The sequence below is a fragment of the Centroberyx gerrardi genome, chromosome 17, assembly GCF_048128805.1.
Source record: "Centroberyx gerrardi isolate f3 chromosome 17, fCenGer3.hap1.cur.20231027, whole genome shotgun sequence".
Taxonomy (NCBI): Eukaryota; Metazoa; Chordata; class Actinopteri; order Beryciformes; family Berycidae; genus Centroberyx; species Centroberyx gerrardi.
The window spans coordinates 27,140,357-27,153,326 of NC_136013.1; the positions used below are offsets into that span (position 1 = coordinate 27,140,357).

The window sequence follows — 12,970 nt, forward strand, 5'->3', positions numbered from 1 at the left end:
TAAGCATAGAAAATTGTGATCTTATATTGTTTCTGGCCTTGTGTTTATTTTAATATATATTTTAATTTTAATTTATTTTTATTTTTATTTTAATTATATTTATTTTAATCACACAAGTAGGCTACTTATTCATGGACATTGGACAATTGTTTGTGTAGGATTAAAGGCTGCCATGTAAACTGAGATTTTATAATTATTTTAGTTCTTTCATTTTTGCTTTTTGTTTATTAAGTTTATTAAATTTGGTTATTTATTATTCTTTGTTTAGGGTACGGTCGGCCTGGCGTCACAGACTGTCATTAACGAAAAGGACAATTTATTTATGTAGCCCTACAGTAGGCCGAAGACAAAATATTTTTCTATCCATTGTCTGCTGACATTAAGGTATTTCATTGCACTTTAACGAGTAATCTGAATGGCCTAGTTTATGTGCAATATTTTGTGTTAAACATGTTCTTGTTTTTTTAAGTCAGTGTTTGCAATAAAGCTGCTTTTGACTTTCATCGTTGACTGATGTTGACTGTTATAAGGCTATTATAGGCTGTTATTATTGTCATTATTAACAACAGAAAACATTAGTAAACTAATATGGGTTTGAGCGACTAGCCTATACAAAGGAGCTATATGACTATAAAGAAATGTTAATACTCAAATTGACCACAGGGTGGCTCTCTAACATCACAATATGTGCAGCATCATAATACAAGTGGCAAAAACAGATAATTATCATACAAGATAGGAGTATTTGTCATAACATAATCAAACAAACTAATAGCAATGTGAGTCAATGCTGCACCGAAATTATAACAATAATAATAATAATAATATTCTTATTATTATTAATATTATTATTATTATTATGAGTAATAGTAGTAGTAGCAGTAGTACATTTATTCGTTTTTATTAAATAATTTATCTGTTAGCATTTTTAAAATTATTATTGATGTTAGAATTTAATTTGGATTGAAGATTTTGAATAATCAGCTTGAGCGTGGCTCAGCGTCTGACGGAGCTTTGAAATAATCGAACCTTTAATATGGCTTTATGAAAGCAATACAGTTAAAGTTACGTGAATAAACATTTACAAAAGAGTGTGAACATTTTATTTAAAATATTTAAACATTCAAAAAATTCTATTTAATAGCAATGTCTCCTCTATTCAAGCAACGGCTCCCTTTTAAAAGTCTGTGTGTCTGTGCTTGGTGCGACAATTTCACAGCATCATGTTCAGTTTAACATTATTATCTCATCTTTAATATCACAATCCAAATCATATCCATAACGTTAACTACTCTTATGGAGCGCAGAGCAAAGTTTTGGTGAGCAGCCAGGCATATGGAGAACGGCGATGCGGGGTGTCAGATCCGTGGAAAAGAAACGGCAAACTGGTTTGTAATTCAGGATTTAAAATTCACTCGTCACTCGTGCTGATTAACGGGGCTCAGCGGGCGGACATGCCGCTCCACCAGAAACATTTTTAAATGCACAGTAGGAGCATTTATTCACTGACAAATAGCCTAACTGCACTGCTGCGTTCACAGCTATATTGCTAACTTCATACTCTCTGCTCGCCAGCCTCACCATCACACACACACATGCTCTCTCTCTCTCTCTCTTCATTAAGTTGCAGTGGTGTCTCCAGATTGTTACTATCCTCAGAGGAGATCTTTGGAGTGTCTAAGTTTGAGAAAAGGTTTGACATTTTGGTATCATCACTTGGTGACTTGGTGATGTATATAACTGGGAATAAAATGACTTGAAGACTTCATTGATTTGAGCGGCATCTGTTGTGAGTGTACCTGAACTATTGCGGCTTTACGGTATTACCTGCGAGGCTGATCTGCTCTTCAGTTGATGTGCTAATAGACAGCCTGCTCTGTCCCCGTGCTCATACACCACCCCAGTGCTCTAAGCAGCATTCGCTCTGCATCTTTAGTGGTGATAAGATTGAATTCAGTCTGGAGACCAAGTGTTTCTGGAGATGGCGCTATGCAATAGCGACGGTCCAGGTCTGCTATTAGGTCTACTGATTCCTCCTGACGCTGCTTTTGACATTTGTTAGCGTGTGCCATATAAGAAATTATTTTCCCCCTGAGAAAAGCTTTAAAGGTTTCCCAAAGGAGGGACGGAGATATGTCGGGGGTCTTATTGGTTTCCAGAAAGAAATCGTTTGATTGGAATACAAACTCACAAAAACTAGCATCGGAGAGTAATGCTGGATCTAGCCTCCAGGATCGCCTGCTCTTGTACCGAGATCAAGGATCACAGGGGAGTGATCGGAGGTGACAATGAAGAGATAGTTTTTACCAAATGTCCCATAAAGGAATATTTGGAAACCTTATGAACGTATTCTATGAATGTCAATAACAAATATTCATTAGCTAGCTCTAGGGCTGCACGATTAATGGAATTAAAATCGCGATCTCGATTCATACCTCTGTGCGATCTCATTCCTAAATGACGATTCTGCCCCATGTTCATTAGGGACATCCGTTGCAGCAAACCAAGTGCTCCTAACAAATGACAACACTTGTTCATAGGTTGTGTTCTAAATAAGAGAAGAAGAGAGATGTAAGTTAATTGTTTTTCTGATAAGTGTTGGATTCATCAAGCATTTGAATTAAGCTATTTTGTCTGTTAAAAAACAACTGCATATCTTTGACAGGCCGACAGCGCTTGTGTTGAGCTCAATTCAATGCATTGTCACACGGTTATCAATTAAACTACCTAATTCCACTAACGTTACTTAAATACCACAAGGTAATGATGCTACCTACCGTTAAAATTTGTAGGGCAGCAGATTACGAGTTATCAGGTTACTGTTTACATTAGTGATGCGCCGGTCAGGTTTTTTTCAACCTGCGACCGTCCGATCCGACGCATGTATCCGAACCCGCCCATCTTCCGAACCCATCTTCATACACATAAAACAACGACCTGAAACCAATCCGCAACCCGAAAAAAAGATTCAGGAAGCAAGGTAATTTTCCAAAGACTTGTGTAACTAAGGCTGTACTTAATGCTGCACTGTGCTGCTGTGTGTGCAGAATGCAATGTATGGATGGTGGGATAAACCAGCTGGAGATTGGAGAAGTTTATACCATTAATTAAATTTAAATTTCATTGGAATTTAGACTATAATTACATTGTGTGTGTACTGTGTGTGTAGCCCATTTAATCGCAAAGTTGATATGACAGTCCCATTACAGTCATTATCATATTTTTTGTTGTCAGGCAAAAGAGTGCAGTAAAAATTTATATTAAAAATTGTTTTGCTTAAGAATCGTGAGAGAGAATTGTGATCTCAATTCTAAGCAAGAAAATCGAGATTCTCATTTTATCCAGAATCATGCAGCCCTAGCTAGCACAGTAGAAATATTACTAGGCTTCATAACCCAATTTGCGAATAAGAAAGAAATTAACAAGCAAAACCAGTCAAACATGTAACATTGGTCGGACCGTGTATAACAATGGATTAACTAAAACTAATTGAACAGGGGCAAGTTCAACCTTACTGTAATGTACCTTGTCAGTCCACATGTCCATAGAATATTTTGGGCAACGATATCCTAATATGGGTCCGCGTAATCCAAAAAGAGGGGATGAAAGGGCAGTACCTAGAAAATCAGGCAGGGTAATCAATCACGCCACATATGAATTCAAAGACTGTCCTCAACAGTCAAAAGTTGTCACAGCAAAGAGAGAATCTTTCAGTCATTCTGGATTGAAGCACCGTTTGAAGAAATTCTCAGCCTCCACTGCTGTGTTGAATTTATTTTCCATATCTTCCAGTAAGAGTAACTTGCAGCTCTGCGGGGTGGTGAAGAGTGAAGCCTTTTCATATAACTTTGCCTTGATTGCTTTGAACATAGCCCGTTTCTTAGTGAGGTGGGCGCTTAAATCAGGAAAAATTAAAATATTTCTTCCTTGATATAAGAGCTGTCCTTGTTTCCTTGCTAGCTCCACCACTCGCTCTTTCTACTGGTAACAGAGGAACCGCAGTAGAATGGGCCATGGGTGCTCGCCCTCCACTGGCTTAGCTCTCAGTGTACGGTGGGCCCGGTCCAGCTCTGGAGGTGTCGTGAACATGTCGTCTCCCAGAACATCCAAAAGTAATTTGGCCATAAACTCCCTTGCAGAGCGTCCCACGCAGCCCCCACGGATTCCAATCAGGAGCGATTTTCCAAGTCATCCAAGTTTTCTTTGAGGTTGGTGTTTTCCCGTTCAAGTCCAGCTACTGCGGTTTCCAGCTGGGTGAGTCTATCACTGTGGTCAGAGAGGGCTGTTTCCATTTCAGTTAAGCGGGGGTCGTATGATTCGACTGTAGATCAGACAACATCTAGAGATGACTGATTGGGCTGCAGGGTCGTTTTCAGTGAGTTCACCATTTCTTCAGAGAGAGCAGTCCTGTTCTTCTCCAGCTCAGCAATTAAGGAGACCACTGTTAAAGTGTCACCAGGATCAGTCACAGCGGCCATTTTAGCAGAGGACATTTGGTTTAGGGGTCGACTGATTTTCGGTCTGACCGATAATCAGATCCAATATTCATCATTTTTCCAATTATCGGAATCGTTATTTTGTCTGATATGATTGCCAATAAAATACATAGGAGCTTCCTGCACTTTATTTTTCAAAGTATAATGTTGAAATATTCTGTTTTCCAGTATTTACAGGAAAAAAACTGACAAACATTGTTTGTAAAGAGTAAAGTGTACCTGTTTTGGGGAGCTATTTAGTTAATTATTTTTATCTATTTAAAATTTCAGTTCAGTTTACAAGAAATGCTGCTAGGAGCTCCCTGCCCTTTATTTTTCAAAATATAATGTTGAAATGTTCTGTTTTCTAGTATTTAATTAAACATATGTTTAAAGGCATTTAAAGGAAGTTTTGTGTTGGAGTTTGTGTTACTGTAAATTTTGACACAAATATTGGTTATCGGTCTCCTTGATTACTAATAATCGGTATTGTTATTGGCCCTGAAAAAAACATATCGGTCGACCTCTAATTTGGTTAGCCTTATTTCCTCTTGCTAGACTTTACTAAAGGTCCCATATTCTCCACTTTCCAGTGTTTTATTTTAGGTCCATTAAAAGCTGTTTCTGTGCTGTCATGTACCAAAAACACTCTCAATCTATTTTTACACATTCATTTTCCAGCATCTCTCTGAGTCTTACCAAGATTGTTTCTGTTGCTGTGTCTTTAAGGCTCATTAATATTAATGACCCCTCTGTTCTGATTGGTTAACTGTTTCAAGAGTGAAACCACAGACTGGCAGCGACAGGTAGGGAAAACTGTCCAGTTAATAAACAATAACAACCGCTCAACTGCTTTGAAAAAAATGCTTTGTTAGCATATTAGGCTATTTCTTACAAAAATGATAATGAGCGTACCTTTGTGACGCCACAAAGTTACGGAAGTCCATACGGCTTGTTTAGAGGCTCGGTTTTCTAATATGGATTGTGTGGATTTAGTTGGCTACCGTGCGTTTTGATACTTGTGATATTGATATTTGTTACTGATTGGCCCAGAGAGGGACCGCATCATTTGTGGGGGAAAACATGTTTACTGTTGCCTTGTTTTAGAAGAGCATTTTAAACGTATGTTTTCTTTTGTCTCCTCCACAGCTCCAGAAATGACAGGAATCCACTGGTGAAGAAAGATACACACACACTGACCATGACAACTGCTACCAACTGCCGTGTTGGTACAGGGAGGGTCGGCTGGGCGGAGTTTACAGAGGAAACTTTGGGAAGCAACAATGAGCATCAAACGGGTATGAGTCTTGGTCTGGTCTTGTGCCACATTCATGTCATATCAGAAGAAGTGGTGGAACGGGATCTTATTGCTACAACTTAGTTGTGTGTAAAGGATAATTGTGGTTATTTTCAACCTGGTCCTTATTTTCCTAGTTTTTGCCATCATGATGATTGTTGTGTCTACAGATTTTCTATTATGGACATTTTATAATTGACTGCTATGCTTTCCTCGGCAGTAGAGGTCACTAGAGGATTACTGTTCATGAACGCTTGTGCTACGTGAAATCTAGGAAAATATCACATGGCTAGAGATGTAGACAAGATGGTAACGTCAAACCCTAGGCTAACAGTTCAGTTGATTCATCCACCAAATAACAAATTGGCGACAAGGATGAGTGCATCAGTACTGACCCTACCTCCGTTTCTTCCACATGTTGGTGAGCCGGCGATTCCGTTTGAAACGTGTCAGAAATTTTTCAACAACTCCATGTTAGTGTAACATGAAACTTACGGAAGTCCAAACGGTTCATTTAGAGGCTTGGTTTTCTAATATGGATTGTGTGGATTTAGTTGGCGACTGTGCGTTTTGATACTTTCACGATGTTTAGATAGCACATCCAACTCCTTTATAATCAAAGAGGCAAGGGAAATCCCGTTTTCCACAATATGGGACCTTTAATTGAACACACGCACTGTGGGCCTGTATAGGATCTGTTCTTGTTACCTTTAAATGTCAGGATTTACATAGATTTGGGTTTGGTGTTAAGTTACTCTTTAAGTATTAGTATGCTTCTTGAAATAAGCACACATTTTGCCTTTCAAGCCACACTTCACAGCCAATTTTTTAAAATTGTGTGGGAATGATCAATTGTGGTAAATTCTTTTCTAGTGGGCTTTTACCCAACAGATGCTGGGGAGAGGAGAGAAAGAAGAGGAAGCATCAGATTGAACAACATGAAGTCCTTATGCAGGTAGAATTCAGAGCAAGAGGCAACATGTAGATAGATCAGCTATCAGACAGACAGGCGCTGAGGGGCAGATTAAAGGGCAGGAAGATTAAAAGGTTGACAGATTGTTCAGCAGACGAAGAGAGGGGTGTTGGAGAAGTGGAATGAGAGGAAAAAGTGTATAGAAGAAGGTAAGAACAGAGACAGTTGGCAAAGAGTTATGGGAAATGGGAGAAGAATGGTAGAGACAAAATGGTTTAGTGGGAAAAAGATATTGAATTGAAAAGAGGTGGGGAAAAATATGACATGTGGGTCGGCTGCAAGCTTGGACAAGCTCTTATTCCCTCTGGCTATGCAGAGTGGTTTATGAGACTTGCCATTGCTATCAACCTGATGGAGAAGGAGGGACTTCTGCCCTTTTTATTCGATACAGAGCTTTGCACATGAGCCTGGAATAATACACATTCACACACTTTGCCAATACACACTCCCACCTTGCTTCTTTGCATCTTCCAGTGAGTTTCCTTCTGTTCTATTCTTTATTGTTGTCTTTTGGCCTTGGTGTGTGTGGTTGTGTGCATGGATAGCATGGATATGTGAACATTTGTGTGTGTAGGGCAGGGCTCTTAACTAACTTTTTTCACCATCCTCCCGGAACCGTCCCGAAATACAATCTAAGCCGTCCCGAAATGACTGTGGGCCGTCCCGAATTTAAAATCTTACGTTTGGTGTAATCATCGATAAAAAGTAATCATATGGATCACTTCATGGCACTTCACACTCTCTCTCTGTGGGCCTGATCTAGGATGTCGGTAATCAAAAGGAGTCTCCTCCCCTCAGAGCTCTTCCTTACCGCCTCAGTGGCTACCAGCTTGCCTGTCACCTCCCGCCGGCCGCCACTCCCTCCGTTCAGCCCCTTTGCCGACCGGGCCAATCCTGCCTTTATCCGCTTCATTTTCCGTTTCATCATTAAACATTTCCTCCAATTCAACAAAAAGTCTCCCTCAGCCTCAGCCATTTTTCTCGTATCGTAAGTTGCTTGTTCATATCGTAAGTTGCTAGTTAGCTTCGTGAGTTTAGCTTTGTCATGTCCGTTACATTACATTACATTAATACTAGCAAGCTTAACGCTGCCTACCTCATTGACTTGGGTTGAATTCCCCGTTGCAGCTGCGGCTGTCGTGAGGTCAGAGGCTGGCGGTTCAGGGTCTGGCTCTGCTGTGCGTTTTCCTGATGTTTGCTTTCTTGATGTAACGTTAACGTTAAAAAATTGCAGTATCCCACTACGGGACGCCATTGCCATTGTGTATCACTCTGACAGTCAATACCGGCGGTGACAGGCGTCTGACAGGATTTCGCGGGTCTAGATAACGCTACTTAGTAACGTTTGTGCGCGTGTGTGTGTGTGTATGTTGTCAAGAAGGTTTAATAAGAACTGTGTGTGCTACACAAAACGTGCAGTCAGTTTCATTTTCATCGCCGTTCATTGTAACGTAACGTAACGTTAGCAGTTTTTTTTTTTTCAACTCTCGTCCCAAATTCGTCCCAAAATTAATTTACATCCTCCCCGATCCTATTTTTATCGGCCCCGGGACGACGGGAGGTCCTTAAGCTCGAGCCCTGGTGTAGGGGTTTTTGTTTGACAGGGCAGGACAAGGGCAGGAGGTGTGTTTAACATGTTTGCACAAGGAAAGGCTTGGTGTATCTAATATACAGAACCTACTCTCAACATTTTTGTCCCACCGCAGAGTGACATTTTTCACTTCATGACAGGCTGTTAGAACGAAACCTGAAGTAACAGTTTCACGTTAACTGGAAATATCTGAGGTGTGGGGGAAAAGAGAACTGAAAAAGGAAAGGATTGTCTCAACATTTTTTCTCCTCCTCATATATGTTATTGCTCTTCATTGTCATCTTGGTGAGAAATAACCAGATAACCTGGTACTTAACAACACTTGCTTCAGCTTCCCAGAGTCAGAATTTTTAATTATCCCTTGAAACCTCCTCTGCCAATCAACCTTCCCATTCCTCCAAATCATGTTGTGCTAAGGGTGTGAATGCATACAATTTCCATGGGTATGTTTTGATATGCATCTGAGTGGCCAGTTAGTCAGACTGATTGACTCATGTTTCTGATAAGCTCCACCATTTGGCAGGCTAGCTACTGCTGTAAATTTCCATTCTCCCCAATCTAGGGTTTAACATGAATAGACTTGTCAAGCCAGGCACCACAGTAGTAGTAGTGAGGCACTGGTTTAGCAGCATAAAGATTACATCCCTGGTAACAGCCATTCTGGTTTGACCTGCCTTGGTTTAATAAATTTGGCTTGTTGTTTTCCCATAAGCCAGTGGAAAACAAGAGAACACCCTTGCCCACTTGGCAAGCCCTCTGCTATTTTATATTTTTGCTATGTACAAGCTAGATAAAGAACAACCCAGCCAGGCTTGTCAGGTCAAGCCAGAAATATCTTAACTTGAAATCCAGCACAAAACAGTGCACCATTATCATTGTCTGCCACTGTCTTTGGCTTCTTCTAGCAGTTTAAATTTGTAGTCCATTCTCTGGCCAAAACGTGAATATACATTTTTTGCATTTTTCTTAAATTTCAAGTTGTTTAACTGTGTTAAACCATGTTTAACCATTTGTCTTTCCTCGTGCATTATAGCGCCAATTTATTAACCAAAAGAGAAGCCACCTATTTTGAAATCTCTATGCTGCAAATTAATGTCCAAAGCACTTTGTGAATCTTGGTGATATTTGAATTGCCATGTGACATTCCAGCTCTTTTGGTGAATGGAGATTCTGGAATAGTCAATTCTTGGTAGAATTGTTTGAAGGCCACAAACTTACTTGGCCATTGAGACAGTTTAGTCTAGAGCCTAATTGTATGTTCTGTAGGCAATCCTAATGAGCATATCAAATCCAGGATACATGGCTATCATCAGCCTTTGTGTGTGTGTGTTTTCTAATTTAGAAATTATATTTGAATATATGTGTTATAACACTATTTCTTACCTCAGGCCTGTGTGCGTGTGTTCCAGTAGCTTTGTCTGAATGTCTTCCCTTGGGTAATTAGTATCCCAGCCCCCAGCACTGCTGTCCAGCTCTATTGTCTTCATTAAAATAATAATAATAATAATAATAATAATAATAATGATGATAATAATAATAATTGTAGGAAATCATAGCTCAAAGATTATATTATTTTATAAGGGAATTTATAAGAGTTATTAGACATATCCAAAATAGACAATTATTTGTCCAGCGAACCAATTTCTCTAAAGGGACGGATAATAACACAAGGGAAAGCCCACTCTGTTGGCCAAACACAAGAGGTTAAGTTGTTATTATAGTTATAACTTTTATTGTTATGATTTTAGGATTATTAATACTACAGAATAGTTATTTATAAAAGGGTAGCATGGATCTTTTCCAGTTTAGTGATTGTTATTGTGAGCAAGCAAACACAGAACAAGTTACTTTTAGTCTCAAACACATTTATTTCTACCATTACTATCTACAACTACCACTAAACAGCACTACAGAGAACAAACACAAAAGGGAAAACACAACACAGTATACAAGAGGTTAAGAAAACAACAAAGCAGTATAACTTTGGGAGAGTTATAGACTGGAAATGACATCTGAGGCCGTATCCACAAAGCTTCCTAGTACTAAGAGTTGGTCCTAGCGGTGAAATTCTAAGAAAATTCTTAGTGATGACGTTTTCTAAGAATTTCCCCTTAAAAGTAAGACTAAATCCTAGTAAATATAAAAGCTATTAAAACTGTTGAGTAGAGAGGAGGACTTTTAGGAGGCTTAGGAGTTTCTTAAGGAGAGGAGAAAATGGCTGAAAGACGCAGAAAAGACGCATTAATGCTATTATTATTATGAAAGTTATCACAATGTTAAGATATTTAGCAATAGGCAAACAGTGCAGCAGTGATTTAGGTCTATGCAACCACATATTAGAATAATCACACAAACAATCACAGCTCCTTCACAGCCTCATATTGTGACGCAACCTATTTAATTCCCACTGGACGTGCACACCTTGCGCGCCGACAAGACAGCAGCCATGGATATAGCGAGTTTTCTCTGTATTATCTGGTCACTGATGGGGACACGTCCGCATCATCGACAATATACTCTTGTTCAAAAATCCTATTTGCCAATATAGTCTAATACTAATACTACTAAATCTTGAGCCATTTTCACCAAATCTTAACATCAAATTAGTAAAGTATAATAACATTACTGCATCCACCCAAATGAAGGCGTAATGCGTCAACCTGTGTGGATCATACAAGTATTAAAAAGTACAGTTCGTACGGTTTTCAAAGATTTTGTCCAATCAGCTCTATTTTTTTTATTTTTTTATAGTGTAAGCAAACCATACGTTAATATCGAGTAAATTGTGTTTTATCTTGTGTGATTCCTTGTGTGCGTTCTGGATGACAAAAAGAGGCGTGTTGATTTTTCTTGATCAACCAATGACAGCGTCCAAAAGAGAGCATCATACCTAGCAACGGGGTCAACCACACCTCCTCATTAAGATAAAAGTTCTTGTCCATTCCTTGCTCAGAGTTGCTCTGAGAACTTTCCTAAATCACTCCTAAACTAGGACTCCTTGCTAGGAAGTTTTAGGCTTAGATAAGAGCTCTCTGAGAGGATTCTCAGAATGTTTGTGGATACGGCCCCTGGTTATCTCAGTCTATCCATAATCTGGGCCTGTATCCACAAACATTCTGAGAATCCTCTCAGAGAGCTCTTATCTTAGCCTAAAACTCTCTTAAAAAAGAAAAGAAAATAACATGTGCGGTAGGGCTTTATATGTGCTCCGGCAGTATGCATATTTGGTGTATGTGTATATGTTACAGGGTTTGTGTAGTGGGGAACAGGGCATGACGGGGAAATGTTGACTTTAAACGGCCATTAGGAAATAGGGCTGGGTATCGGTACTCGATACCTTTAAGGTATCGACTGAAATAACCCAGTACCAAGTAGTATCGAAACTTCTCCAGTCAAACGATACCTGCATTCGATACTTTTTGTACACAGATCTAGAAAAAAATGACTATTTGTATGGTTTTGCCCACTACCGCAGCAGCTACAACCCATACAGTCTGTGGTGAAGTTGAGTGCGGTGTATGTGACGGAGTTGGCAGTCGAATGAAGTACTCTATTGGTATCGGTATCACTTTAAGGGTACTAGTATTGGTACTGGTATCGTAATTTTTTAAACGATACCCAGCCCTATTAGGAAATCAGTCCGGGCTTAAAATAAATTTGTCAGTTTTTTAGTCTTAGCAACTCTTTTACTTTTTTAGCTCCTGCAGCATTAATGATTGATTTCACATGATTGTTTGCATGCTTGACATAATTTTGTTGTGCACAGTCTTGGGCAGTGAGAGAACGTAATAGTCTATGGGCAAAACACCAAGCTTATCATATCACTGTATCACTATGTAGCATCATATTTTCTGGTATTTCACAACAGCATCTTCATTTGTAATTTACAATTAATACTAAATTTACTTACATAAATAGTTTAAACCTGCAATAAGCGATTTCAGACCCTGTAACCAATCCTGAAACTAACGTGTGCTACATGGAGATTTCCGTGAGACATAATGATATAAACAAATAGCCACACACGCGGGCCAGCTGTGTTGTTGTTTTCACCTCTTTTCTAAAGATTGTTGTCAAATTCGTCCCGAGTCGTAGCTCCTCCCGACCCATTCAGTAGATTTTAATTTTTTTTAAACTAGCTCGTCTCCTCCCTCACTGTTTGAAAGTGAAACTCTACCCCTCCCATCTCTGAAAAAAATTCTGGTAATGGCGGAATCAATGAAGCGAGCGAGTAAACTTGTTCAACTAGTAAACTTGCTAGCTACCTCTTCACTTGTCATTGTGGGACAAAAATCTGGCAAAGCGCGACTGGTACCCGGCGACATTCCTCCGTAGGTACGTTTATTTTAGCCATTAGCCTTTATGCACAGTTTGTCCTTAAGGGCTTCCGTCACCCAGTAGTTTTGCTGTGTGTGTTTACAAAATGTGTTGCGGTTTCTGTCACCCTCAAGTGGTCGGAAAATCACTTAGTGTAGCTTTAAGTTTGGACTGACTCTTTCAGTGGACGGGTTGCTAAATAACTTTAATAATATCTGCAATTCCATTCTTGATGAAATAAGCCCAGAAAATCCAAACTTGTCTCTTTGCCTTGGATAAATGAAAATATTTGTGCACTAAAGCGCAAATGTCATAAG

At 39.3% G+C, this 12,970-nt stretch overlaps 1 protein-coding gene across 1 annotated transcript in view; it reads left to right on the forward strand.

Moving 5' to 3' along the window:
- Positions 1–12,970, forward strand: part of ston2 (stonin 2) — a 66,966-nt gene that overhangs the window by 20,346 nt on the left and 33,650 nt on the right. Inside the window, exon 2 of the mRNA XM_078289374.1 lies at positions 5,625–5,773. Coding sequence (XP_078145500.1) covers positions 5,677–5,773 — 97 coding nt within the window. The 5' untranslated portion in view covers positions 5,625–5,676. The remainder of the gene's footprint in view (positions 1–5,624; positions 5,774–12,970) is intronic.